Source organism: Microcaecilia unicolor, chromosome 3, assembly GCF_901765095.1.
Source record: "Microcaecilia unicolor chromosome 3, aMicUni1.1, whole genome shotgun sequence".
Lineage (NCBI taxonomy): Eukaryota > Metazoa > Chordata > Amphibia > Gymnophiona > Siphonopidae > Microcaecilia > Microcaecilia unicolor.
The window spans coordinates 443640482-443667948 of NC_044033.1; the positions used below are offsets into that span (position 1 = coordinate 443640482).

Here is a 27467-nt window from a genome sequence, read left to right on the forward strand (position 1 = left end):
TAAATTTTAGATTATGCTCAGTCCATATCCATTACACCCATAGCGTTCCCAGGGAAAGCATGTAGTAGTGTTTAGATGGAACCATCATAGCACATCCTATGTTCCACCTCCTCAAAATGTATGCGCACACACCTACTGTTACTTGTAATGCAACTTGCAGTTAATGATGTTTCAAATTTTTAAGACAGATCTCATTAAATCAACTATATATTCAAACCATATAACAGTTAGTTCTTATTATACCCCACAACAAGTAACTGCAGTTATAATATGAATCATAATTTTAAGTAACACTCACTTATAAATCACATACAGCTTATAGTTACCACTAAATTCTACACATACCACAGATGCATACTCAAAAAACCTGAATATGTAAAAACGAAAAACAAAAAAATAACTTCCCTGAGGAACCCAGTGTGCTCGTGCAGGTGATTTAAAATTTCATCAAAGGTTCATTCGTGCTCTTCAACACCATCTCACTTCTCCCTTTAACTCAAGCTGAGTTTCGAGTATCTTCCTCAGAAAGGGAACTACAAACATAAATTTACATTAATAATCTAAACATTATTTTCACCCTATACTAGAATATAATTAAATATTTATACAACTTCAGTTTCAAAACTTAAATTCAATTACTCACATAAATCCAATTCATTGTTACCATCAATGTCAGGTACTATCCCTGAGCAGGTAGTGTCTGGAACCCTCCTTACTCTCCAAACCAAACAGCTGCCCAACACCTTACTCTGTTCAAATACCTAAGGGGAACCTCCCCATTGGTTCCCATGCAGCCAATAAGATTGAGAGAGGGAAAGGGACTCACAATAGCTGGAAACACCCAAAATTATTTAAAGGGGCCATTACTCTCAGGGAATTCTGGCCCCACATTTCATAACCATTCAACCTCTCTATTTAAACCCCGGGGGTAAACAGTGTCCCACATATAAATAAACCGTTGTTCCTTCCTAATCAAAATGTCACTCAGATTTCCTCCCCTCTGTAATTTAATTTGAAGGATCACTGTATATTTCAAATCTTCAATCTGATGATGAAACTCACTCCAATGCTCACTCAGAGGAGCTTCCCTTTTACAGGTACGGATGTTACTAATGTGTTCCCCAATGCGTATTTGAATCTTCCTCTTCGTGTGCCCTATATAACAAAGTCCACATGGACACCATATACAATACACAACTCCAGCCGAATTACAATCAGTCCTGCTATGCATGTAAAAATTTCGATGATTATTATTGGGTACACTAATTTTGTTACCCTCATAAACATGCTGACAGTAAATGCAGGATCCACATTTAAAATGTCCCGGTTGTTTATGCCATTCCGGACACCGACCAGATAACATCTCTCCCAAATTACGCCCTCTCTTATACGCAAAACAGGGGCGATCTACCAAGGGTGCATGTACTTGAAGAACATGCCAATGTTTACATATTAACTGTCGGATCAGGCTGGACATATTTGAAAAAGGAAGTACACAAACCAGAGGATATGGATTGTCTTGATCCTTAGATTGCAATAGCCACTGACGTTCCGCATTGGAAGCCCTTTTATAAGCCTTCTGGATAACCTTGTCGGGATATCCACGCTGATAAAAGCGCTGGCACATAGCTGCTGCTTGTATTTTGTAATCTTTCTTATCCGTGCAGATGCGTTTTAATCGCAAAAGCTGACCGGAAGGAATATTATCCCGTAAGTGTCTGGGATGAAAACTTGAGTAGTGGAGCACCATATTGCTATCAGTCTCTTTCCTGTAAATTGAAGTACATAATTTTCCTTCCTGTAACATAATACTCACGTCAAGAAAACTGATAACAGAAGAATGCCAAGTAGCTGTAAATCTCATATGTGCATTCGCACTATTGAGAAACGACACAAATCGCTGGAAATCTTCCTCAGTTCCATCCCAGATGATGAGGATGTCGTCAATATAACGCTTCCATACCAAAACCTTACCTATCATAGGGGCAGTATATACATATTCATTTTCAAAGTTAGTCATATAAAGGCAAGCAATAGACGGAGCGACTGTAGCGCCCATAGCCACTCCCTTGATCTGATGGTAATATGTATCTTCAAAACAAAAATAGTTATTTTTGACGACAAGCTCACTCATATGGTTCAGTAACCGAATTTTCTCATATGAAAGATGCAATGGTGATAAATATTTACCTATAATCCCCAACGCGTCAGACTGAGGAATGTTCGTATACAGAGCCACTACATCTAAGGTGGCTAAAAGTACTGATTTGGTAGTAGGGATGCTGATCTGATCAAGAATTTCCAGCAAATGAGCCGTATCCCTTACATAAGATCGTGCTTCTTCTACATATGGTTTAATATAGTGATCCACATACTCAGAAAGTGGCTCCAACACTGAGCCACAACCGGACACAATCGGTCGACCAGGCGGGGCAATCAGCGACTTATGAATCTTCGGGAGGAAATAAATATGAGGGGCACGGAGGTACTCCCGATATAGAAATTTAAATTCCCTGTGGGTGATAGTACCAGCTGCACTGGCCTCCGTAAGCATTGACAAAACTTCCTTTTTAATCTGAAGGGTAGAATCAGCAGGCAACACTTGATAATGAGCTATATTTGACAACTGAGCTAGTGCTTCCTGGAGATACTGAGATTTATCCTGAGGAAGATACTCTAAACTCAGCTTGAGTTAAAGGGAGAAGTGAGATGGTGTTGAAGAGCACGAATGAACCTTTGATGAAATTTTAAATCACCTGCACGAGCACACTGGGTTCCTCAGGGAAGTTATTTTTTTGTTTTTCGTTTTTACATATTCAGGTTTTTTGAGTATGCATCTGTGGTATGTGTAGAATTTAGTGGTAACTATAAGCTGTATGTGATTTACTTAAAATTATGATTCATATTATAACTGCAGTTACTTGTTTTGGGGTATAATAAGAACTAACTGTTATATGGTTTGAATGTATAGTTGATTTAATGAGATCTGTCTTAAAAATTTGAAACATCATTAACTGCAAGTTGCATTACAAGTAACAGTAGGTGTGTGCGCATACATTTTGAGGAGGTGGAACATAGGATGTGCTATGATGGTTCCATCTAAACACTACTACATGCTTTCCCTGGGAACGCTATGGGTGTAATGGATATGGACTGAGCATAATCTAAAATTTAAATAATTATATTAACGATTATATGTATGAATGGTTATTTAGTTTAATTTTTCCCAAGTATTTTTTGGTGGAATAGTTGTTTTTGCCAGCCAGATAAGTGGCTTGAAGTATATGCCATGCCGGAGAGCCCAATGCCACATCCGGATGGCCTCCTGACACATAAGGCATAATCTGGTGCCAACCTTTCTGAATGAGCACAATTTGACAAGATAGCCAATCTCTGAAAGCTTTTAGAGTGTTTCAGATCACCCAAAGCTCCAGGAAATTGATCTGAAGATCCGTTTCCTGGGCGGACCAAGCACCTTGAGTGTGAAGCCCATCTACATAAGTTCCCCAAACCAGAAGAGATATATCCGAAATTTGGAATTGGAGTCCAAGAGTCAAACTGGATTGAATGGTCCACAACAACAGAGAGTGTGAGAGCTCCGGGGACACTCTGGTGACATCTTCCAGACCTCCTGTGGCTTGGCACCACTGAGAGTCCAGGGTCCATTGGGCTGATCTCAAGTGAAGGCATGTCATGGGTGTCACATAAACTGTGGATGCCATGTGGCCCAACAACCTCAACATCCGCCAAGCCACGACCTGCCGAGAGGATTGAACCTGAGAAGCCAATGTGACTTGAGTGTCTGCTCTCAGCCCCAGGAGAAAGGCTTGAACCTTCTGCATATTGAACAGGGCTCCAATGAATTCCAATTGCTGGACAGGGTGAAGATGGAACGGGGTAGTTTAAAAAGAACCCTATTAGTCCTCTGCATGGACTCTTGAGCACCATCCTCCGACCTGCTCTTCACCAGCCAATCGTTAAGATAAGTGTACACATGAACTCGCAGTCCACATAGTGATGCTGTAACTACCTCTAGACATTTGGTAAAATACCCTGGGAACTGAAGCAAGGCCAAAGGGCAACATGCAGTACTGGAAGAGATGTGTTCCCAGACGAAATCGCAAAAACTTCCGGTGGGCTGAAGTATCGGAATGTGTGTATATACATCCTTTAAGTCCAGAGAGCATAGCCAATTGTTTTCCTGAATCATGGGAAGAAGGGTGCCCAGGGAAACCATTCTGAACCTTTCTTTGAGCAGTAATTTGTTCAGGGTCCTTAGGTCTAGGATGGGACGCATCTCACCCGTCTTCTTCTGCACAAGAAGTAGCTGGAATAGAATCTCTGCTCTTCTTCCCCTGGTGGAACAGGCTCGACCGCATAGGCCTTCAGAAGGGCTGAGAGTTCTTCTGCAAGTACCTGCTTGTGCTGAGAGCTGAAGTAATGAGCTCTCTGTGGGCAATTTGGATGTTTCTGATGCCAATTTAGGGTGTATCCGAGACGGACTATTTGGAGAACCCACCGGTTGGAGGTGATAAGGGACCATCTCTCGTGAAAAAACTTCAGCCTCCCCCTGACTGGCAAGTCGTCCGGAATGGACACTATGATAGCAGCTATGCTTTGCTGGAGCCAGTCAAAAACTCATCCCCTGCTTTGGCTGGGAAGCAGCAGGAAACTTAGGTGCACGCTGTTGACAGAAACAAGCACGCTAGGGCTGAGCCTAAGCAGGCTGGTGAGAGGAGGTGGCATACCTATGTCTCTAAGAGTAGTAGGCACCCCTTCTCAACTTGCCAAAAGACCTACTAGATGAGGAGGCAGATGCAGAAGGAGCCCGGTAGGAGAGAGAAGAGGAGATGGTATCAGTATGCTTTTTGATTTGGTCAGTGACCTCCTCAACTTTCTCTCTAAAAAGGTTATCCCCATGGCACGGAGTATCCACACACCTCTGCTGAACTGATGGCTCCAAGTCAGAAACACGCAGCCATGAGAGTCTGTACATTGCTATACTCTGGGCAGAGATCCTGTCACATCAAAAGTGTTGTATGCACCCCTGGCCAAGAACTTACGACATGCCTCTACTGCTTGGCCAACTAGTGCAGTGACTTGGCCTGCTCTGATGAGAGAGGGTCAGCCAAGTCCAGCATCTTGCACACTGAGACCCTCAAGTAGATGCTTATGAAGAGCTGGTATGACTGAATGTGTGACACAAGCATAGAGGCCTGGACATCTTCCTCCCAAAAGAGTCCAAGGTCCTAGTTTCTTTGACTGGGGGTGCCAAAGCTTATTCTTTAGAACTCCTGGCTCTTTTGAGGGCAGATTCCACCACCATGGAATGATGAGGCAACTGGGGCTTATCAAATCCAGGTGTGCAATGGATCCGGTACTAGTGTCGATCTTCTTAGGAAGTACCAGGACCAACCGAGGGGACTCCCAATTCTGAACAAGAACTTCCTGGAGTACCTCGTGGAAAGGGAGACTCACAGCGTCTCTAGGAGGAGACTCATAGTCCAGGACCTTAAACATCTTGGCCCTGGGCTTGTTCTCCACCCCTAAAGGAAATGGAATGTCAGCTGCCATTTACTTCACAAAAGAGGGAAAAGAAAAACTCTCTGGAGGGGATTTTCTTCTTTCAAATGGAGGGGAAGGTTCAGAGGGGATGCCATAGGACTAATCCTCTGAAAAGTACAATGGATCCTCCTCCAACTCCCATAAGAACTCCTCGTCAGTGTCAGTCAAAACCGCCTCATGGAAGGGCTGAGACTGAGGTTGCCTCAACTTAAGAGGAAGCATGTCCTCAAGAATGGCATCAAGGAGTCTGTTTCCACCTCGACTCCAGTGAAGCTTCCTCCACCGACGTCAAGGGAGTGCAAATTGGGTAGCAGTCAACACCGGGGCTGTAAGTGACACAGGCATTGGAGGACGCAACACAGGCTGAGGGCCAAGCGGGGTATCAACGGGAGGCAGGGTAGGCACAAGCACCCCTGATGCCAATACACACTGTTGCAAGAGGCCATCTAGCAGACTGGGGAGCAAGATCTGAATGCACTCACCAAGGGCTGATACCAGGAAAAGCTGGGGTACCGGCTCAGAGAGAGGCTGCGGAACTGGCGGGGTCGAGACGGGAGCTGGGTCCCAGTTACTCGGAGACCAATGCATCGGTACTTTCTGAATGGAGAGGGAGCATTTGTCCTGGAACCAATGCTTCTCGGGTGCCAAATCCCTCGATGTCCTGGAGCTCCCAGCACCGTGTGTCCAGGACATGCTGATGCTTCCTGGTCTTCACCTGAAGCTTGTCATTGAGGCTCTTTGGTGCCAACAACGTCAATGCTGTTCTGTCCCGAGGGCTCTGCACAGCAGTCAGACCCATTCGATGCACCACTGCTCCCAGTGTCTACAGGTCTAGGAGCAGCCATGCGTACCAACGCTCCTGATGTCGGTGCAGTACTTGACGTCAATGCTGAGGAACTGGATCTGGCTCCAAAAATCCTCTCACATCGAGCCTCTCTGGTGATCTGGGTCTGCTTCTTCATACAAAGACAGAGGACACAGCAGGGCTATGGTCAGGCCCTAAACACTCAAGACACTAAGAATGGCAATCATTGACAGAGATGGTCCGATTGCACTGGGTACAGTGCTTGAATTCATTGGGAATTTGAGTGTACATAGACTGAAAAATCTCCACAGCCAAATCAAACGAAGCAATGGTGTTAGAAAAAAGGGGCAAGGTACCAGAGAAAAAAGAACAGGAAAACCCGGCCGAAGTCAAGGCCTAGAAGCAGCCTAATGATGCAGAAAATAAAGGAAACTTAAAATTGTGAAAAAAGGAAACTTAAAATTGGGAAAAATTAAAACTAAAACAATAAGGGATGAAGGAAAAAGGAAACCAAACACGGGTGCACAAAACTCACTTCGAAAAAACGCAGAAAGGCACAAAAAAGCTCTTTTCGGACCATGCCATGAAGAGCAGCCACAAAATGCAGCTACTCCCCACCATGGTAAAAAAAGAACTGCAGTTTTTATGTGAACCAACCAGAGGAGGCTTTAGTGCATATCTGCAGGGAGATTAGAATATTTGGTGGGGTGTCCGGCTTTAAAGTCAACTATGACAAGTTCGAGTTTCTGGGAATAACGGCGCCCACAGCGGATTTCGAGGGAGTGCTACAAAATTTCTCTTTTAAAAGAACGAGGGTCAGTTTCAGATATCTGGGTATACAACTTCCCTGGGTCCTGGATCAGCTCTATGGGTTAAATTATGAACCACTGTTTAGAGAACTTAGGAAAGATATGAGCAGATGGAAACATGGTCTGTTATCCTGGTGGGGCAGAATCGCAGTGGTAAAGATGAATCTGGTCCCTCGGCTGTTGTTTCTCTTTCAAACACTGCCGGTGGGTGTTCCAGTGGGGGCGCTGAAGAAAATACAAACAGACATATCACAATTTGCCTGGGGGGGAAGAAGGGCTAGGTTGTCGAAACGAATCATGTGGGACGGAGTAGAAGAAGGAGGGAGGGGGCTGCCGAATATCACTTGGTACTACCAAGCAGCACAATTAAAGCAGGTGGCAGAATGGAGGAAGGGACAGTGGTCACAGGTGGCAGTCCTAGAACAAAATCTTGAACCACAATGTAATTTAGAGAGGGGCTATGGGGGTCTAGTTTAATGTCTACCCCTAAATGAGGGAATGCCAGTCCTTTCATAGTTCACTTAGAGAAATTATGGGATACACTGAAACGTAAATTTAAGAGGGGGGTGAAAACTTCTACTCTAGCACATATAATACACGAAGTTGAATTCCCTGCGGGACAAGAGGGAAGAACCTTCCGGGAGTGGCATAGAAAAGGTTTGCAGAAATTCAGAGATTTTCTGTCTGATGGGAAACTGAGAGAATTTGGGAAGCTGCAGAGGAAGTATGACCTCCCTGAGACGGATTATTATGCATACATACAAATTAAGCACTACATGGGCAGACAGGGGTGGATACAGACAGATCCAAGAGAATGTGAAAAGCTGGAAAATATTTGGGAAACTTTAGAGGGCGGGAGAAGGGGCATCTCCAAACTCTACCGGTATCTTAGAGGAGAAACACTGACTAAGTTGCCATACATGAAAGCATGGGAATGGGACTTACAGATTGAAATGAGTGTGGGAGAATGGGAACGGATGTGTTTGGAAGTGAAAAAAGCCTCTGTGTGTGTATTAATAAAGGAAAATGCTTATAAAGTTTTAAGTAGGTGGTACTACATGCCAGACAGAGTGAAGCGTATGTACCCAAGCGCACCTGACCGGTGCTGGAGATGTGAAGAAGAAATAGGAACTTTTATGCATGTGTGGTGGGCTTGTTCTACCATCCAATCTTTTTGGGTGGAAGTTGCTGCACAATTGACATTGATTTTAGACACTCAGTTTCTGCCGGAACCAAAGTGGTGTCTGCTGGGATGGGGAAATAAAAGAGGCCAGAAATGGCAGAGGCGGCTCAAGAGACTATGTCTGGCAGCAGCTTAGTTGGAAATAGCAGCCCACTGGAAGCAACGAGTAGGGCCCACTATCTTGGATTGGAAACTGAGACTTAGGGTCATACTGGACTTGGAGAAATTGACAGATCGGAGAACTGGCAGATATAGACCTGATGCGAAAGAATGGACAAATTTAGAGTGGATATGGAATATAGCTAATGATACACCGAGAGAACAGCCATGAATGGGAAAGAAGAGGGAGGGAAGGGGGCGGGGAGGGAGGAGGGGAGATAAAGGAGTTGGGAAAACAATAATACAATGTTGGATAAGTGTTATAGAGGAGTTTGAGATGTTTATGAGAGCTTGCGGTCTTGAAGCTGCTACTAACTGTATTGTACAAATTTTGTTTTTTTGATGTGTTGAATAAAAATCTTAAAATTGAAAAAAAAAAAGAACTGCAGTAACAGTGCTCTCGTGGTGGGTGGGAAGGCATGCATGCATGCGAAGTGGAGCGTGCCTCACATGCCACAAAAGCTCTGTTAAAGTTTGTTAGATGCTCCGGACAGGGCAACGCGGGATCGCGCTACCCAATTGTGAGAATTATGGCCAGCTTGTCATCAGAGAACATGAATCACATCTCTACTGATCCTCCCAAATAACAGTGGGCCCCTATCACACAAGAAAACAATCCCCAAAACAGATAGCAATATTGTTTTTGAAAATTAACTTGATAATCAAACATTCCAAACTATACAAACAGATATTGTTTATTCCAGTAGTTCCCAACTCTGTCCTGGAGGCACATCTTAAGGATTGTCTCAATGAATATGCATGAGCTAGATTTGGATACACTGGGTCTTCAATGCATGCACACCTATATCATGCATATTCATTACAGATTAAACGCTAACTGATTAATTAAATATGTCTCCAGGACCACTAGTTTATTCAAACAGCTCAAGTGAAATAACATGCATCACCATTCACTGGCTATATCTCTTGAGAAATTTATTAAAGCTATGCTGAACGTATTTTGTTATTTACGGATGTATAATCTGAACAACTCTGCAGCCTTTTAATCAATGAGTTTTGCTCAGAACTCATCAATTCTACAAGAATCAATAACTTCTCTGGATGATGTCAAGGTTGGGTGAGTGTTTTGATTGATATGAATGTCTTGCTTAAGTTTTTGCATGAAATGTAGTTTGCAGTACCAGAATAATTGTAAGGGAATGTCAGCTCAATGGATTTTGTTATTAAACTAGCAAAAAATTCAAACAGTTCAATGAATACAGTAGTCTCTTAACCAGATATGTAACCCACATCAAAAAAGAAAAGTGACAGATATTAAAAAACAAAAAAACAGTTGGAGTATCTGCACATTGTGATAAATTCTATTGAGTGATGTATGAATTATCTTAAGCAATATTTCTAAACCGTATTCTGGCATACTTCAGTGCTTTAACCCAACCACTCTTAGCTTCTCTAATTATTGCAGAGCTAGTCAATGAAATGAATGTCAATTTGGCTCTCTTATTCATTTAAGGGTTTATGTTAATGCACTGAACTAATCTTCATGGCTTAATAAGTTTTACAAAGAGAGCAGCTAAAGCCTAATGCCACATAACACAAAGTTACTGGGATATCTGGAGCTAGATGTATTAAAAAGAAATCCATCTTAAAGGACAGTCCTCTGTGCTGCTCTGCAAGAAAATCTAGATTTGATTCCCAGACCAAATATATGTTCCTTGGACCATCATCAGCTGTGGAGACAATGGAAGCAGCATACACAGCCATCAGTTTAGAGCCCCAGTCATTGCTAAAGGCTGACAACTACTGCCTGGCACAAGAGGAATTAGCCTAGGTTCCAGATAGAATGGTAGTCCATGATTCTCAGTCACAGGACTGCTCTTGCAATTACTAAGCTATAAAAAATAGGAAGAATAAAACAAGGTTCAAGTAAACAGCCTCATGTCATTATAGCCCCAGCTGGGATAGGCTTTGCATGAGCTTGAAGTCTGAATGGCACAATCTCTGGGCAAAAAACCCATCCCAAAACTCAAACTCACTGCATGTATCCAAACATTCAAACAGGGTAACACTTTTACGACCTTGAGAGACTATGTGTTGATTCTACAACAGTTGCCTGTCTGTAATCATGGGCCTACAAATGCAGATAGAAATTATGCTTGAACATATACCTATGGGGAAATGTAGCAGAACCCACATTCCTAATATCTGAATTAAATACAAAGCCTATATATAGAGAAGTGTTTTTTATATTTATGTTATCTTGGTTTTTATGTTTTAAGGACATTTGAAAAATAAATCCAAAAAGTAAATACTTAGGACTTTAAGGGCCCTGTTTACTAACCCGTGCTGTAGGCGTGCTAGCGTTTTTAGAATGAGCTAACACTAGAGACACTCATATATTCCTGTGGGTGTCTAGCGTTAGCGTGCGTTAAAAACGCTAGCACACTTTAGTAATCAGGGCCCTAAGACATATGAACATATGACTACAAATCTGGGCATTTGGTATTTACTATGGGGTTTGCACTACAAGACGTACGAGGAGAGACTTGATGACCTGAAGATGTATACTCTGGAGGAAAAGAGAGACAGGGGTGATATGATATAGGCATGCAAATATTTGAAAGGTATTAATCTACAAATTGTACAAATCGTTTCCAGAGATGGGAAGGCGGTAGAACTAGAGGACATGAATTTAGGTTGCAGGGGGCCAACTCAGAAATAATGTCAGGAAGTACTTTTTCACAGAGAGGGTGGTAGGTGCCTGGAATGCTCTCCCACAGGTGGTAGTGAAAATGGTAATGGAATTTTAAAATGAATGGGGTAAACACAAAGGCATCCTTTATGGGAAAGAATGGAACCAAACAAAATTAGCATGGATTAGATGGCAACTACAGTAATTGGGAAGCAAAGTCAGTGCTGGGCAGACTTCTATGGTCTGTGCCCTGATCATGGCTGGACAGATTTAGACGGGCTGGAGTGAGGATTCGATGACAGCTTCAGTGGTTGAGGAACAAGGCCAGTGCCAGGCAGACTTCTATGTCTGTGGCCTGAAAATGGCAAGGACAAATCAAGATCAAGTTTGCATATGTCGTATTCCATCATACCTTATGCTACGAGTTTATCTTGTTGGGAAGACTGGATGGAGTGTACAGGTCTTTATCTGCCATCATCTACTATGTTACTATGTTGCCTGTACTGTAGAAATATAAAGATTTTACCTTATATTTAACACAGATTATTTGCAATGTAGATAGTACTACCATTCTGGGTCTTTTTTGGCTTAAACATGTTTTGAGTGAAAGTGTGGACTATGGCAATATAAAAGTCAAACCTTTACTTCAGAGTACTGCCTGCCCATATGATACGAGGTCTGCTTTAACAGTTTGGGACAATCCAGGAAAACCTTTGTCATACTTGTGCAGATGGTAAAAATATGCAACCTGTAATGATTAAGAACACTAAAAGGGAAGAAGGAGAAGGAACATAAAAACACTTACCCTGCCGGTTACTCTGTGTAATATTAATCATGCTCCCATCTTCTGCTAAACCTTTCTCCAAATGATCCAGTATCTGTGTTAATTTTTAATTTTAAACATGAAGTTTAGCTTTGTATTAAAATTAGAAAACCATTTTTATTCAGTGTAAACCTTTCATATATATCAAAGTCAATATAAAACAAATGATTCAGACAGGATCGTTTCGCACGGATACATTCCAAAATCACCAATTACTATCCAGGCTGAGATCAATCATCATATAAATGCAGGGCTCCTTAGCAGCCGACTGCAGAGCTCAGGTTTATTGTACCCATAAAGCAGACAGACAGCACACAGTGGGGACATATACATTTTCTTCCAGTGAAATATCAAACATGAGCCACAGGAGAATAATTATTAGTTCTAGCAAAAATGTCATGATGATTCCAGAAGAGAACTAGAAGGGTCAGACTCCTTTTTTCATGCACGAGCCAAATTTACTGCAACTGTGACTCAAGCTATACCTTTTTTTCATCCTGGAAAGAAAACTAATTTTGCAGTTTCTGATTTTCTAAAATGTGCCATTTTGTTGCTTCTCTTAAGTTAGTAACTGAACTTATCGATTTTAATTAGCAGAAAGTGTTGACTTAGTTAAACATAAGAATGTATGGTATACTTGGAAATTATGCACAAAGTCTCCTTTCCATCTTAAAGCCATTTCTCTGTGCTCCAAAAATGAAGTGAAGATACTTACTAGTAGCAGGTATTCTCTGAGGAGAGCAGGCTTCTTATTCTCACAAGTGGGTAGATGCCGATCCGTGTCACCCAGTCCGGCATTTATGCCATAGAAAAAACTAGAGCTTTGAAGAGCACAAACCACGCTGCACCATGCATGCACGAGTGCCTTCCCACCCGCCAACGAGAATGCAACTCCCTCAGTTTAATACTAAAGCAAAAAAACAAAAAAAAAAAAACCAAATAAAAATATGCATGGAGACAACTCCAAGGGGAGGTGGGCGGGATTGTAAGAATAAGAAGCCTGCTGTCCTCAGAGAATACCTGCAACAGATAAATATCTTCGCTTTCTCCGAAGACAAGCAGGCTTGCATATGCTCACAAATGGGGAATCCCTAGCATCTAGGCTCACCCAAAACAACAAACATTGGTCAACTGGGCCTCGCAACGGCGAGGTCATAACACAGATTAACCTGAAACTATATACAATCTGAGTGAGAGTGCAGCCTGGAACAGAAGAAAACAGGCCTAGTAGGGTAGAGTTGGATTCTAGACCCCATAAAGATTCTGCAACACTGACTGCCCAAACCAACTGTCACATTGGGTATCCTGCTCAATGCAGTAGTGAGATGTGAATGTGTGGACTGAACACCATGTCGTAGCCTTGCAAATCTCTTCAATGGAGGTTGACTTCAAGTGGGCTACCGACGCAGCCATGGATCTAACATTATGAGCCGTGACGTGATCCTCCAAGGTCAGCCCATCCTGGTCATAAGTAAAGGAAATGCAATCTGCCAGCCAAGTGGATATGGTGCATTTTCTGATAGCGACCCCTATCCTCATCCTGTTGGGATCAAAAGAAACAAAAAGCTGGGCGGACTGTCTGTAGGGCTTTGTCCGCTCCATGTAAAAGGCCAATGTTCTCTTGCAGTCCAAGGTTGCAAACTGCTTTCGCCAGGATGGGCATCAGGTTGGGGAAAGAATGTTGGCAAGACAATCGACTGGTTCAGATGGAACTCCAACACCACCTTTGGCAGGAACTTAGGATACGTGCGGAGGACCACTCTGTTGTGAGGAAACTTTGTATAAGGTGCATCCACTACTAAAGCCTGAAGCTCACTGACCCTACGAGCTGAAGTAACAGCCACCAAGAAAATGACCTTCCAGGTCAAGTACTTCAGATGGCAGGAATTCAGTGGCTCAAAAGGAGCTTTAATCAGCTGGGTGAGAACGACGTTGAGAACCCATGACATCGGTGGAGGTTTGGCGGGGGTCTTTGACAAAAGAAAACCTCTCATAAAGTGAACAACTAAAGGCTGTCCAGAGATAGGCTTACCTTCTACACGTTGATAAGCGCTAATTGCACTAAGGTGAACTCTTAATGAGTTGGTCTTCAGACCAGACTCTGATTAGTATAGAAGGTATTCAAGCAGGGTCTGTGTAGGGCAAGTAAGGGGATCTATGGCCTTGTTCTCACACCAGACGGCGAACCTCCTCCATTTAAAAGAGTAGCATCTCTTAGTGGAATCTTTCCTGGAAGCAAGCAAGACCCGGGAGACACCCTCTGAAAGATCCAAGGAAGCAAATTCTAGGCTCTCAACATCCAAGCTGTGAAAGCCAGAGACTGGAGGTTGGGATGAAGAAGTGACCCCTTGTTCTGCCTGATGAAGGCTGGAAAACACTCCCAATCTCCATGGTTCTTTGGAGGACAATTCCAGAAGAAGAGGGAACCAAATCTGACATAGCCAAAATGACACAATCTCTATCATGGTTCCACGGTCTTGCTTGAGTTTCAACAAAGTCTTTCCTACTAGAGGTATTGGAGGATACACATACAGAAGGCCTGTCCTCCAATCAAGAAGGAAGGCATCTGATGCTAGCCTGCTGTGGGCCTGAAGCCTGGAACAGAACTGAAGAACCTTGTGGTTGATCTGATTAGCAAAAAGATCCACTGAGGGGGTGCCCCACGCTCAGAAGATCTTGCGGGCTATGCCCATATGAAGAGACCAACTCATGTGGTTGCATTATGCTTCTCAGCCTGTCAGCCAGGTCATTGTTTATGCCTGCCGGATAAGTGGCTTGGAGAAACATGCCATACTGGCAAGCCCAATGCCACATCTGGATGGCTGAAAGCCTTTAGAGCGTTCCAGATCACTCGAAGCTCCAGGAGATTGATCTGAAGATTCATTTCCTTGAAGGACCAAGCAGCCTGAATGTGAAGCCCATTTACATGAGCTCCCCATCCCAGGAGAGATGCATCTGTTGTGATGAGATTAATACACAGGTCCCCATTAGGAGGAACCCCCCCCCCCCAAGACTACAGAACCCAGAAGCCCTGTTGAGACAAAGTGAACCCAAAGACCAGGAGTGGCATCCTAGCAAAGGGAATGGGAAAAGGAGCTCAGAAAAAGCAGTATGTGATTCCTCCTGGGTGTGGTAAGCAGAGGGAGGAATTCCTAAGGGCTCTCGAGGAACAGCAAGTTCAGAAAGAAGGTTCTGGATGTGCAGAACCTATGGAGTATTTGGAGAAGGAGGAGGCCCTACCTATGGAATTCGCAGAGGATCCAGCTGTAATGGATTGGGAAATGACAGAACAAGAGAACTCCAGCTAGTAAAGGCAGCATGGAGAGGACACAGGTGAATATATACTGTGTAAGAGGGAGGTGAGCTGTCAGCCCTTGTTATAGAAGGGCTACAGATATATATATCTATGTGAACTGGAGAAGTGAAAGAAATTGATTGTTATTATTACTGCTGAATTGATGAGCTTAAAAAGATAAACTGATTGAACTATGGAAGGAACTTACCAAAATAATCTCTTTGCCTTGATCATAAAGATGAAAGGGTGAAAAACTGGGCAAGGGCCCAAAAGATTATTACTACGGATTGCTGGCCCGTGGGCACATAAACTGTGGTGAAGAAGTGCTCCCTAAAATTATTAGTTGTGAACTTTCCTCTTGGGGAAAGCCTAGAAGCCAGACCCCAGGAAGGGAGATTAACTCCTGGGGAAGCTGCTACTGGACCTTTTGGGATTTTTGAACTGAACTGAGTGTTTGGCGAGGATATAGGTATTCAGAGGAGGACCAGCTGCCGCTCCTGGCAATAACAGCAGAGGCCTCAAGGGATTACACCGTCATCAGCACTTTTTGCGGTTGAGGAATTTGGAATGGAAGTCCCAGCGTCAAACTGGACCGAATCGTCCACCACTGAAGAGAGCGTACAAGCTCCGGGGACACTTGGATGACATCTTCTAGACCCCTCCCCCCCACCCGTGGCTTGATACCATTGAGAAGCCAGGGTTCATTGAGCTGATCTCATGTGCAGGTGTGCCATGGGTGTAATGTACACTGTGGAAGCCATATGGCCCAACAATCTCAACATCTGCCGAGCTGTGACCTGCTGCAATACCTAAACCTTGAATGCTAGAGACTCAATGAAGTGTTTTGCATGTTTATTCTGCTTTCTCAATAAAAATATTTAAAGTGAAAAAAAAAGATTGTCCACCCGCATCTCCAGGAGGTAGGCTTGAACAGTCCTGTAAGCTCTGTCGAGCAGGGACTGTCTCTTCATGTTCACGTGTACAGCGCTGGGTACGTCTAGTAGCACTATAGAAATGATGAGTACTAGTAGTAGTATCAAGCAGGGCTCCCATGAACTCCAACTGTTGAACAGGGTGGAGATGGGATTTGGGGTACTTTATAATGAACCCTAGTAGTTCCAGCACTCGAATTGTCATCCACATGGACACCGTCCTCTGATTTGCTCTTCACCATCCAATTATCGAGATACGAGAACACATGGACTCCCAGTCTGCATAGCAACACTGCAACTACCGCTAGACACTTGGTAAAGACTCTGGGAGCTGACACAAGGCCAAAAGGCAACATGTGGTACTGATAGTGATGTGTTCCCAGCCGAAATTGAGGATATTTCCAGTACGCTGGAAATATCAGGATTCAATATATGCATCCTTCAAGTCCAGAGAGCATAGCCAATTGTTTTCCTGAATTATGGGGAGAAGGGTGCCCAGGAAAATCATCCTGAACTTTTCTCGGACTAGGAATTTGTTCAGGGTCCTTAGGTCTAGGATGGGATGCACCCCCCTGTCTTTTTCTGCACAAGGAAGTACCTAGAATAGAATCCCTGCCATTCTTCCCTTGGTGGAATGGATTCGACCGCATGGGCCTTAAGAAGGGTGAATTCCTCTGCAAGCACCTGCTTGTCCTGAGAGCTTAAAGAACGAGCTCTCGGTGGGCAATTTGGAGGTCTGGAAATCAAATTGAGGGCATATCCAAGCAGGATTATTTGAAGAAACCACCAGTCGGAGGTTATGAGAGGCCACCTTTGGTGAAAAAACTTTAACCTCCCTCCAACCGGTAAATCTTCTGGGACAGACACTTTGACTGCAGTTATGCTCTGCTGGAGCCAGTCAAAAGCTCATCCCTTGCTTTTGTTGGGGAGCAGCAGGGGCCTTAGGCGCACGCTGTTGATGTGAACAAGCATCCTGGTGCTGAGACTGAGCAGGCTGGCAGGCCGCAGGAGTGTACCTACGCCTACAGTAGTAGTAGGGAGCACTCCCTGACTTACTAAAAAACTTCCTAGATGAGAATGCAGTTGCAGAAGATGCCCGGCGGGAGAGAAGAGATATGGTATCCATATGCTTCTTGATTTGGTCAGTGACCTTCCCAACCTTCTCTCCAAAAAGGTTATCCCCCGGAAAGGGGAATCCGCCAACCTCTGCTGAACATAATGTTCCAGGTCAGAAAAACACAGCCATGAGAGTCTATGCATTGCTATATCTTGGGCAGAGATCCTGGATGCCACGTCAAAAGTGTCGTAAGTGCCCCTGGCCAAGAACTTGCGACACGCTTTCTGCTGCTTGACCAACTGGTGAAAAGGCTTGGCACACTGGCCAAGTCCGACAGCTGCCTCACCGAGTTCCGCAAGTGCATGCTTGTGAAGACCTGGTATGACTGGATACTGGAGATAAGCATAGAGGTCTGATACATCTTCCTCCCAAAAGAATCCAGGGTTCTTTCTCTGCCTGGGGGAGCCAAGGCATAGTCCCTAATACTTCTGGCTCTTTTGAAAGCAGAGTCCACCACCATGGAATCATGAGATAAACTGAGACCTTACAAATCCAGGTTCACCGTGAATCCGATAGTGGGTGTCAATCTTCTTGGGGACCACAGGGACAGACAGAGGGGATGCCCAGTTCTGTACAAGGACTGCCTTGAGTATCTCATGAAGAGGAGCCATCACAGCCTCCTTAGGACGGGAGGTATTGTCGAGGACCTCAAGCATTTTGGCCCTGGGCTCATCCTCCACTCCTACAGGGAATGGAATGGCATCAACCATTTCCCTCACAAAGGATGTAAAAGAGAAGCTCTCGGGTGGAGACAGTCTCCTCTCAGGTAGAGGGGAGGGCTCAGAAGGGATCCCATAAGACTCATCAGAAAAAAAAGTACCTGGGATCCTGTTCGGATTCCCATGAGCACTCCTCCTTGGTGTCAGATAAAACCTCCCTAAAGGATGTCCGAGACTGAGCCTGCCTCGATGCCGAGGACCCATGTCCTTGAGAGTGGCGTCGAGAGACCAGTTCCCTTCTTGACTCTGGCAAAGCTTCCTCCACCTACGTTGAGGGGGTGCTAGCCTGGGTGGCAGTCGACACTAGGGCCGCAAGTGGCGCCGGCGTCAGAGGCCGCACCACAGGCTGAGGACCAGGCAGGGCCACAGTGGCAGGTATGGCAGGTGCAAGAACCCCTGATACTGATGCACATTGCTGCATGAGGCCATCCAAAAGCTCAGGGAGTAAGGCCCAGAAGCGTTCATCGAGGGCCGACATTTGGAAAGACTGTGGAGTCGGCTGAGGCACAGGTTGCAGAATCACTGGGGCCGATGCGGGAGCAGGATTTCAGCTGCTTGGAGACACGTGCATCGGAACCTCCTGGATGGAGGGAGAGTGGTCTTCCCGGCACTGACACTTCTCGGGTGCCAAATCCCTCGGCACCCCGGAGCTCCTGGCATCATGGATTGAGGGAGACCGGTGACGGTGCTTCGTGGCCTTCGCTAAATGCACATCACCCATGCTCCTCAGTGCTGACGAGGACGATGTCGAATTCTCCCGTCTCCTCGGGGTCGGGTCAGACGATGGACGGTCCCATAGGGCCTGCATAGCAGGAGGCCTCGAGACAGGTGGAGACCCACTCAACGCCTCACTGCTCCCAATGTCACTGCTCGACATTGATGCCGAAGCCTCCGACCTCAAAGCTGATGCCGAGAAATCAGACCTGGCTCCAAAAATCTTCTTCATTCGAAGGCAGAGGACGCAGTTGGCAGGGCTATGGCACTGGAGACACCAAGAATCGGTGCCCTTCCCTGAGATGGTCCGGTTGCACCAGTTAAAACGCTTGAAGCCACTGGTAGTCTTCGTGGACATAGAAGGAAAAACGTCACCTGCCAAATCAAATAACGTGATGCTGCCTGAAAAAAAGGGCAAAGGCACAAAAGGAAGAAACCCGACCGGGGCAGACCTAACAATGGCCTGAGCCAAAAAAGAAAGTCAGAGACTTAAAGTGAGGTGAAAAACCAAGAAAAGGCCAAAGGCACTCAAAAATAAGAAGAAATCACTCTAAACTGGGCGTGTAAGGAGACACCACTAAAAGCAGCTGCTCCTCATGCAGAAAAAGCGAAACTGAGGGAGTTGCATTTGTGCAGTGGGCAGGAAGGCACTCGTGCATGCGCGGTGGAGCGCGGTTCACGCTCTTCAATGCTCTAGCTTTTTCTATGGCATGAATGACGGACTGAGCGACGCGGATCTGCGTCTACCCACTTGCGAGAATAAGTAAGCCTGCTTGTCCTCGGAGAAAATGTTTCTGCACATGTACCAAACTATTTTAATATTTGGGTTGTATGTGCAATACAGTAATTTCTGGCTATGAAGTTTTTGTGATGCTGTGCTATTAGACTGGCTTAAAAGAGAAATTTTTAAGTATTATTCTCAAAATATGTTTATGATTTTTGCATAGTCTCTATTTCAAGATCTATTGTAAAAAGTAATACAAACTACCAGTTAAGTCACAGTGGTAGAGCCAAAGTCCAGTTTTCTGCATCTTTTATTTTGTTAACTACATTAACAGAATCAGCAAAAGGCATCTATTTTCCTAGAATAATTGTTCTCTAAGGATAGGATAATTACACAGTGACAGTGATAGGTCACAATCTTTCATAGGCTGAGTTAGTTACAGGAGCACAGCTCAAGACTTGTAATGTTATGCTCTCATGCCACCAGGTGGCATTACAACCATCACAGAACAATGGGCTCAGCTCTTCCTTTAAATTTAATTAGAGGTAGAATAGGGCTGTGACTCCACAACCAGTCAGGTTTGCAGGAAATCCACAATGAATATACAGTGGGGGAAATAAGTATTTGATCCCTTGCTGATTTTGTAAGTTTGCCCACTGACAAAGACATGAGCAGCCCATAATTGAAGGGTAGGTTATTGGTAACAGTGAGAGATAGCACATCACAAATTAAATCCGGAAAATCACATTGTGGAAAGTATATGAATTTATTTGCATTCTGCAGAGGGAAATAAGTATTTAATCCCTCTGGCAAACAAGACCTAATACTTGGTGGCAAAACCCTTGTTGGCAAGCACAGCGGTCAGACGTCTTCTGTAGTTGATGATGAGGTTTGCACACATGTCAGGAGGAATTTTGGTCCACTCCTCTTTGCAGATCATCTCTAAATCATTAAGAGTTCTGGGCTGTCGCTTGGCAACTCGCAGCTTCAGCTCCCTCCATAAGTTTTCAATGGGATTAAGGTCTGGTGACTGGCTAGGCCACTCCATGACCCTAATGTGCTTCTTCCTGAGCCACTCCTTTGTTGCCTTGGCTGTATGTTTTGGGTCATTGTCGTGCTGGAAGACCCAGCCACGACCCATTTTTAAGGCCCTGGCAGAGGGAAGGAGGTTGTCACTCAGAATTGTACGGTACATGGCCCCATCCATTCTCCCATTGATGCGGTGAAGTAGTCCTGTGCCCTTAGCAGAGAAACACCCCCAAAACATAACATTTCCACCTCCATGCTTGACAGTGGGGACGGTGTTCTTTGGGTCATAGGCAGCATTTCTCTTCCTCCAAACACGGCGAGTTGAGTTCATGCCAAAGAGCTCAATTTTTGTCTCATCTGACCACAGCACCTTCTCCCAATCACTCTCGGCATCATCCAGGTGTTCACTGGCAAACTTCAGACGGGCCGTCACATGTGCCTTCCGGAGCAGGGGGACCTTGCGGGCACTGCAGGATTGCAATCCGTTATGTCGTAATGTGTTACCAATGGTTTTCGTGGTGACAGTGGTCCCAGCTGCCTTGAGATCATTGACAAGTTCCCCCTTGTAGTTGTAGGCTGATTTCTAACCTTCCTCATGATCAAGGATACCCCACGAGGTGAGATTTTGCGTGGAGCCCCAGATCTTTGTCGATTGACAGTCATTTTGTACTTCTTCCATTTTCTTACTATGGCACCAACAGTTGTCTCCTTCTCGCCCAGCGTCTTACTGATGGTTTTGTAGCCCATTCCAGCCTTGTGCAGGTGTATGATCTTGTCCCTGACATCCTTAGACAGCTCCTTGCTCTTGGCCATTTTGTAGAGGTTAGAGTCTGACTGATTCACTGAGTCTGTGGACAGGTGTCTTTCATACAGGTGACCATTGCCGACAGCTGTCTGTCATGCAGGTAACGAGTTGATTTGGAGCATCTACCTGGTCTGTAGGGGCCAGATCTCTTACTGGTTGGTGGGGGATCAAATACTTATTTCCCTCTGCAGAATGCAAATAAATTCATATACTTTCCACAATGTGATTTTCCGGATTTAATTTGTGATGTGCTATCTCTCACTGTTACCAATAACCTACCCTTCAATTATGGGCTGCTCATGTCTTTGTCAGTGGGCAAACTTACAAAATCAGCAAGGGATCAAATACTTATTTCCCCCACTGTACATAAAACAAATTTGCATATGTGTGTTTAGTTCATGCAAATTCATGGTGAATATCTTGCAAACCTAGCTGGGTGTGGAGTCCCCAAAACAGGGCTTGGAAATCCTAAGGTAAAAAGCAGAAAAAGGAAAACTTCCAAAAAAAGAAGGGTGCATTATGTGCTTCTAATGAGAGATAGATAGAAAGCGATGGCAGATAAAGGCCATATGGCTCATCCAGTCTGTCCATCCATATCATCCACTATCTCTTCCTCCTCCAGTTAAACATGTAATTACCATTTTTCTAATGATAAAAATCCTCAAGAGCCACATTGATAGGATTAAGGTGCAAAAGTAGACTGTGGTTGAAGCAGCAGGATAAGAACCAGGGAAACCAGGGTTTAAATTAATCTTCTCCTACTGAAGACCTTGGGCAAGTTACTTCACTCTCCATGGGAGAGAAAAGGGTATCATGTGCTTGAGTCACCTCTGTCAAAGTGGGATGCAGTGTACCACAGCTGCCATTGCTGATAGGAGTGTGCCAGTGGTACTTGCTAGTTTGGGGTTATGTGTATGTGTGTGGGGTGGGGGGGGGGGGGGGGGAAGGGGCGGTCTGTGCAAAGCTGAAGATTTTCCTAGGATGCCCAGTTCTCTTGAACCCATCCTGCTCATTTGTGACCTGGCTATTGTCCTCAGTGGCCTGGGACAACTATGAACCTAGGGGTCTATTTAATAAGCTGTGTTATAGCAATAATATGTTACTTAACAAATGAAGCAGCTTAACATAGGAAATATTAATACAATGCACATTAAATAATGATGACCTGCAAAGCACACAAATGCATGCAAATCAACTCACTATTATGCAAAATGAATAATAACAGTTGCATTAAATGAAACAAGCTACCATCGGTGGTATCCACCAGCTGACATGTGAGCTAATGCCCCCAAGGAGTGAAGTTAAAGGGACTGGTCATAAAAGAACTTGCTTCCCCATCCCCCTGCTCCTTTAGAAATGATGCCTTATTCCTAATCCTTCACAAATTTATTTATTTATTTGGATTTATTTATCACCTTTTTGAAGGAATTCATTCAAGACGGTGATTAGCTGGTGAGCAAATAATCCCCTTATTACTACAACTCATTTCTATAGTGCTACCAAATGTACAAAGTATTGCACACAAACCATAAGAGACAATCCCTGCTCGACAGAGTTTACATTCTATCCAACACAGACAAACAGGACAAATAAGAGATTAGGGAATTTCATTTATTATGGGAATGATTGAAACAACCCACGGATTCTATATATGGTGCCTAAATTTGGGTGTAGATCAAAGATGCACATGCAAATAAATTGTTTGAAGAGCCATTAATTAGTAATTCATTGATGTCAATCGATTATTTCAGTTAATTGGCAATAATTGGGATTTGCGTGTGCCTCGTCTGCCCCTAAATCCCCTAGCGTGCAACTCAAAAGGAGGCATAGCCAGGGGAGGGGCATGGGTATTCCAAAAAGTTGTGTGTGGTTTTATACAACAGCGCCATTTCTGCCCAAATGTCATGAGTTGGGCGCTGGCATTTACATCAAATTTCAGCTGGCTTAAATGCCAGAGCCCTATTCTAGAAAGGGCGTTCAACCCAGAGCATCTTTTATATAACAGCTCTTAATGCTGATTTTTTCCAGCACCGGTTTTTGTGTGCCATTTAGAGAATTCCCCCACAATATTGGTAATAAGCTTTCTTAGCTTCCATCTTGCATGAAAACATACCATAGGAAATATATGCAGTGTTGCTGCCATCAGGCGAAGAAGAATTCTCAACATGACTAATACTTGCTGAGTCTGACCTTCTACTACTTTTAATCACTTCTACAGCACTGTACACAAAAACAAGACAGTCCCTGCTTCATGGCACTTACAATTTGTTCAAGACAAACAGGACAAATAAGAGATTTAGAAGGTATCATTTATTATTGGAATGGCTAAAAACATTGGTATAAATAGAACAACTAGATGTCAAAGCTTTAAAAGCAGCATCGAAAAGCTAGGCTTTACACTGGATTTGAATAAGGTCAAAGAGGGTGTCTGAAACACCTATTCAGGAGGGTTACTGCAGGCATACAGTGCAACAATGCAGAAAGAATGAAGTCTCTGGAGTTGGCAGTGGGAAGGGAGGACAAGGACAAGCATGACTCACCTGCAATTTTTCCTCTAAGGGAGCGGCCTGGTGTTGGCAAAATTTTTTTCATGTAACAAGTTTTAAAAATCAACAATTTTTGAGCACTAGTATTAGTAATGTATTTCTGTATATAGCACAAAATTTTTTTTTTGTGAGGAGCCATGCAAAATCTGTGAGTGATGCTCCTAAAATGCATGAGCAATTGCTCATGCGCTCTGCTTAGAGGGAACATTGCTCACCGGATGAGTGGAGTCAGGAGTGTAGGGAAAGATAAGAGAAAAGAGATACAGTGGATCTGCGGAATGAATGCAATTGTACTTGAGTTAAGAGAAGTCTGAACTGGACGCAGAAGGGAATAAGGAGTGAATGAAGTGACTTAAGACGAGGGGTTATGTGAGTATAGCAGCACTTGTGGAAGATAAGTCATGCAGCAGAATTTTGAACAGATTGAAGGGGGGAGAGATGAGTTCAGTGGGAGACCCGTGAGAAGCAGGTTCCAACAGTCTAAGTGGGAAGTGATAAGAGTGTGGATATGTGTTCAAAAAGGAAATTATGAATTTTGGTAATTTTCAAAGAGAATAAAATGTTTTACCAATATATGTGAAGAAACAAAGAGAAGAGTCAAAGCAAAGCAGCCTCAGAGGACGAATCATGTGTATGCGAGTAAGATACTGTGTGCATGCACGTGAGTAGATGAGCTTCCATTTCCACGTTCACTTATTTGTACATGAAAATGTGTGCATGGATATGCCTGCCCGCATATCATATGCATTGTGTTGTATACACTCATTCTGCTGCTGAACTAGCTTGCTACACACTCTGTAACTTAAATCAGTTCCTTATCTCTTGCAACTTGTCTTGAGTTTAGCTAACCATCTTATTATCCCAACTGACTCTGTACCACGCACCTTGTTCCCATCATATATCAGCTATATGGTAATTTGTATTGTAGAAAATATTTGCATCATATCTATGTTAGTTGAATGTTGTAATGCATGCTTATTAGGTGTACCTTTAGTATTATGCTAACATTGTATTTTATCTCTGGTATTTGAATTCCAGTGCTGTTAAATGTGTATACTCTTGATACAATTTTTCAGTAGTTCTATTATTAGATTTCAATGCACTGTTTTCAAGTTTGCCTCATTTATTTATGTTTTACACTTTGGTTATTTTACTGTTGTTATGCTGTTAACAAAACTGTAAGTTTTATGTTGAACTGTACCTACTGTACATCGCCATGGGTGAATCTCTTCATAAATATGACTAATAAATTCTAATAAATAAATCCATGGAAACACAAAAACTGGGAAAGGGGAGGTGGATTTAGGGATAAATATAAGAAGCTTGACTTAGCTATGTTAAGTTTCTGATGGCAATGGGACATCCAGCCAACAATGCCTGAAAAGCAAGTTGAGATTTGGGACTGGATTCCTGGTGAAATTTCTGGAGTACAAGGGTTGATCTGGGAGTTTTTAGCATAAAGAAGGCACTCAAATGGTTACCCCTCTCCTTATGTTTCTTAGTCCTTCCCTCAGCTGCTTTTTATAATTGTAAACCACGTGGGGGGGCATAATCGAACGGGGTGCCCAAGTTTTCCTGAGGGCGTCCTCGCAAGATGTCCCCACAAAAGGGCGGGGAAACCCCTATTATCGAAACAAGATGGGCGTCCATCTTTCGTTTCGATAATACAGTCGGGGATGCCCAAATCTCAACATTTAGGTTGACCTTAGAGATGGTCGACATAAATGTTGAGATGGTCGACCCCGGTTTTCGGCGATAATGGAAACCGAGGACGTCCATCTCAAAAACAACCAAATCCAAGGCATTTGGTTGTGGGAGGAGCCAGCATTCGTAGTGCACTGGTCCCCCTGACATGCCAGGACACCAACTGGGCACCCTAGGGGGCACTGCAGTGGACTAACTGATGCACTAACTGAACGGAAAAAGCCCTACCCTTACCGATCCCTTAGCGATTCGGAAAGGAATGGGTATGCATGAAGGAAATCACATGCAAATGAGCTGCTCACTGTTAGCTCATTTGCACACGATTTCCTTCCTAAAGAGGGGAAGCCAGTGCAGAGCAGCCAAGCATTATGCGTGGCTGCTCTGCGCATGCCAAAGACTGCTTCATACATGCAAACAAGCTGCATGTATAATAGCCGTCTACAACCTTAAATAAATTGCCATCTACAACCTTAGAAAAATACAAGTCCAGGTGAAAACGTCCAAGTGCTCGTCAGGGACGTCTTTTTTTTTTTTTTAGAGTATGGGTGAAGGACGTCCTTCGCTATGCCTCCGTCCCTGCGATGGCAGTTGAGGATGTCCAAAATGTGGATGTTTCTGTGAGAAGGACATCCATGCCTGGATGTTTCTGTGAGAAGGACGTCCATGCCTGCTATGCCTCTGACACCCACCCTTATTTATTTGGATTACAAGTAGCAGCAGTGGGATTTGAACTGGCCATCTCTGGATTGCAAGACCAGTGCTCTAACCACTAGACCACTCCTCCACTCCACTCCCTTGAAATTTGTCCGTCCCTGTGGGGGGGGGGCAGTTCAGGACGTCCAAAATGTTTGAAAGAAGGACGTCCATGCCTTCGCTATGCCTCCGCTGACACACACATACCTCCCCTCCCAGGGACCTGCATACTGCTGCGATGCACCTGAGTATGACATTTCAAGCTGGCAAAAAAAGTTTTTAAAGTTATTTTTTTCAGGGTGGGAGGGGGTTAGTCACCACTGGGGGAGTCAGGGGAGGTCATCCCCGATTCCCTCCTGTGGTCATCTGGTCAGTTTGTGCACCTTTTTGAGGCTTGGTCATAAGAAAAAATGGACCAAGTAAAGTCGCCCAAGTGCTCGTCAGGGACGCCCTTCTTTTTTCCATTATCGCTCGAGGATGCCCATCTGTTAGGCATGCCCTAGTCCCGCCTTTGCTACGCCTCCGACACGCCCCCAGGAACTTTGGTCATCCCCGCGACGCGAAGCAGTTGGGGACGTCCAAAATCGGCTTTCCATTATGCTGATTTGGGCAACCCTGAGAGAAGGACGTCCATCTCCCGATTTGTGTCGAAAGATGGGCGCCCTTCTCTTTCAAAAATAAGCCTGATAGCCGTCTCCATGGACAACTTGCAGTATAGCAAGCAATGAGAATAATAATAAAATATCTTGCGTATAAAGCACGTATCTGAAGTGCTATGTGCCTGGAATACAGCTTTTTGCTTGAGTCCTGTCTGGCAGAGTCTGTATGAATTCTAGTTGAGGTGATGGACAGAGACAGGACTTGGCATAATTAATCATGAATCCTATTGATTTCAGCATCTGTGTAGTGCTCTGCATTGATCTGTCAGCTCTTGCTTGAGAGGTGTCTTTGACCAACCTAACATTTAGACAGGAAAACATGCACCCGCTGTCTTTGTAGATCTGCTGCAATAACCACTGAGCGAAAAGTAAAGACTTGCTGTGCTGACACTAAGCCTAAAAGCAAAACAAGATACCAGTAGTTCATGTATCTATAATAAATATCAGATAAATCAAAGTTACGGCAGAATATCTCCATAGGGGTGTAGGCCTAGGGACCACAGCCAATTCCCTTGATTTAGGTAGGGAAGAAT

The 27467-nt window shown here is 44.2% G+C and overlaps 1 protein-coding gene across 2 annotated transcripts in view; it reads right to left on the reverse strand.

The window, feature by feature from the left end:
* TRAPPC12 (trafficking protein particle complex 12) overlaps positions 1-27467 on the reverse strand; it is a 318722-nt gene that overhangs the window by 83048 nt on the left and 208207 nt on the right. The window contains exon 7 of one of the 2 annotated variants that reach the window (XM_030198920.1): positions 11980-12052. The exons of the other annotated variant lie outside the window; for it this stretch is intronic. Coding sequence (XP_030054780.1) covers positions 11980-12052 — 73 coding nt within the window. The remainder of the gene's footprint in view (positions 1-11979; positions 12053-27467) is intronic. 2 annotated transcript variants of the gene reach the window in all.